The sequence below is a fragment of the Montipora foliosa genome, chromosome 4 (assembly GCF_036669935.1).
Source record: "Montipora foliosa isolate CH-2021 chromosome 4, ASM3666993v2, whole genome shotgun sequence".
In the NCBI taxonomy this organism is placed as follows: domain Eukaryota; kingdom Metazoa; phylum Cnidaria; class Anthozoa; order Scleractinia; family Acroporidae; genus Montipora; species Montipora foliosa.
The window spans coordinates 9,496,527-9,499,026 of NC_090872.1; the positions used below are offsets into that span (position 1 = coordinate 9,496,527).

The 2,500-nt window shown below is 38.1% G+C and overlaps 1 protein-coding gene across 3 annotated transcripts in view; it reads left to right on the plus strand.

Moving 5' to 3' along the window:
* The window catches only part of LOC137999755 (la-related protein 1B-like), a 35,915-nt gene that overhangs the window by 23,643 nt on the left and 9,772 nt on the right, over window positions 1-2,500 (plus strand). For all 3 annotated transcript variants that reach the window (XR_011123000.1, XM_068845648.1, XM_068845649.1), the window contains exons 17-19: window positions 69-235; window positions 802-889; window positions 1,305-1,361. Coding sequence is in view for 2 of the 3 variants with exons in the window: in XM_068845648.1 (XP_068701749.1) it covers window positions 69-235; window positions 802-889; window positions 1,305-1,361 (312 nt within the window). In the remaining variant the exon portion in view is untranslated. The remainder of the gene's footprint in view (window positions 1-68; window positions 236-801; window positions 890-1,304; window positions 1,362-2,500) is intronic.

Sequence of the window (2,500 nt, forward strand, 5' to 3'; positions counted from 1 at the left end):
TAGGCTCATGAATTATTAATGAGTTTAAAAGAACAGTCATAACTAATATTATTGTTGCAATCTCTTAGTCCTAGTTATACCATATCAGAGGGTGTACCTCCTGGTACACATTTTGGAAGTTATGGATCGACACCACAACCGATCCCTCGGTTCCAGCATCCCTCACATGAACTCCTAGAGCACAATGGCTTCACTCAACAACTCTACTTCAAATATCGCTCCAAGAGCCTGAAAGGTTAGTAATTTTTTTTCAAAAAAATGAACCTATCCTACCTTGAAGGAATTTAGTTGTCAGGGTCATTGTAGTTCTGAGAAGGAATGTTAGTGGTGACAGATAGTTATATTGTCCTCTTAATTTAAGAATGTTTTGCACAAACATAGCTTTTCCTGGCTGTAGTTACGGTTGTAAGCCTTAAACTTTTGATAAAAGCCCAGCCGACATAAGATTAGCCTGTTCTAAAAGAGCTGGGAAAAATATTCACGAAAGTTGTTGCGGCACAAATGCAGTCTCCTTACTTTGCCACCGTTTATCAACATCATTCTTGCAACAATTGCTGATATTTATGATGTTCCAGTTTTCAAGACCATGGGTCCTTTTTTTAACGAATAATTATTTTTGTATATTTCATACATGTAATTGTGCTTGTATGCTGTTCTCATACCATTGCCATTGCTTGCTTTTTTCCTCATGCCATAGATTGCATGTTCTTTATTTTTCCTTGTCCATTTTGACTGTAGTTAAACATCATTATATTATTTGCATGCCTTTCTCATGCCAGTGTGATCGTTGTCTTCTTGCAGATAGGAATAAGTTAGGAATAGGCCAGTCACAGGAGATGAATACCTTGTTTCGATTCTGGTCGTTCTTCCTCAGATCTCATTTCAATAGGTACGTATGGAATTATTTTCTTTCGTGGAAAAACAGAAGGCAAGAAAATTGACCTGTTGTTGACAATTCTGGCCTCATAACTTGCGTAATATAGCATTGTTTTGGTTACTCGGAAGTTATGGGTTTTGAATCCAATGTCAGGTTCTCAGTTTCAAAGAACCAAAAGAGAATATTTGAATAATGAGCAAAGAGTGATTGGCCATCGTTGTTTTTGTTTCATTTGGTGGAAATGGAAACCAAAAGCTTGTATAGGTCAATTGCCTTAGGATATGATCAAATGTTCGTATTGTGGAGTTTTAACTTTCAGCAGTAATCCTTAATAATGGTGTCAACAGTCAACTGTTAGCTTTAAATTGTCGTTGAGAACTGGAAAGCTTGTTTTTAAATTTTTTATTATCTTTTCCTTCTTTTGAAGGAAAATGTATGACGATTTCAGACAGTTGGCTCTTGAAGACGCATCAGCTGGTTACAGGTAAGAGTTGCATGCCACACGCGCCGTTACCATGGCAACATCACATGTTATGACCAGTAGATATATTCCTATTTTTGGATTTAATTCCTTAATATTTAAGTGTGGTTTTTGGTAAACAGCGGCAATGGTTAAGGATGCAGGGCCTCCCACAGATATCACACTCTGAAGTTAAACTTTCAGCCAACTGTCTGCCAGCGGTTGCCCTTGGGTTGGAAACTGATCCCAACAAGTTTGACTGAAAAGAGCCACTTATCGCGATGCAGATCTGATCCATTAACCTCATCCGCTGCAGTGATAACATCAGTGTGAAGCAAAAGCATACTTGGGGCTTTAAACTTCAGAGTCAGCACGAAAGGGTTTTAAGGTCCTGCTTCAGGGATATGTTTTTTAGTGAAAAGCAGGCAGTGTGCCCCATTCCCTTTCTTTATCTTGTTCTTTAAAGGTATAGCTACTGGTGGTTCATAGATTGGAAGATTGTCATTACAGAAAGTAACAGTTTCGGGAGAATTGATTTGGGAACCTAAGGCTTAGGAAGGTGCACATTGACAACCATACCATAGTTATGAGCTGCTGAAAGTTAAGATATTTGATGGTTTTGTGCAGTTTCTACCTGAAGTTGTTTGTTAGTCAACAGTGCATGCTTCAATGAAGATGTTTTTCACAGTGACTTCATCAAATTCTAAAATCAAAATCGCAAGGTTATCTGAATTTTTATCTATAGGAGGTTGAAGATGACTTACAAATAAATAAATATAATAAGTTTCCAGTTTTCGTTTCGAAAATACAGCTGCTTGAATTTCCGTTTTGTCACCTTGCGTGACACCATGATCCAAAGCTCTTTGGTTGCAAAAAATGTATATCCCTACGAATCTCAGCAATTTTGAGCCTCTGAAGTACATTTGGAGATGTGTTCATACACATGTAGATTTTATCTCATGAGCGAAAAGTAAGCTCTTCCATCGCAAAGTGAACTCCAGATGTTCTGGTTGATTACCGGCCGCCATATTGGTAGACCACTTTTATCCACCAACATGGCGTCTCCATACAAAACTCGACAAAGTTGCGTGAAACGCTTCGACAAATAACTCAGAAACGATGTGCCGCACAGACCTGAGAATTAGAGGTGGTTAAAAAATTTG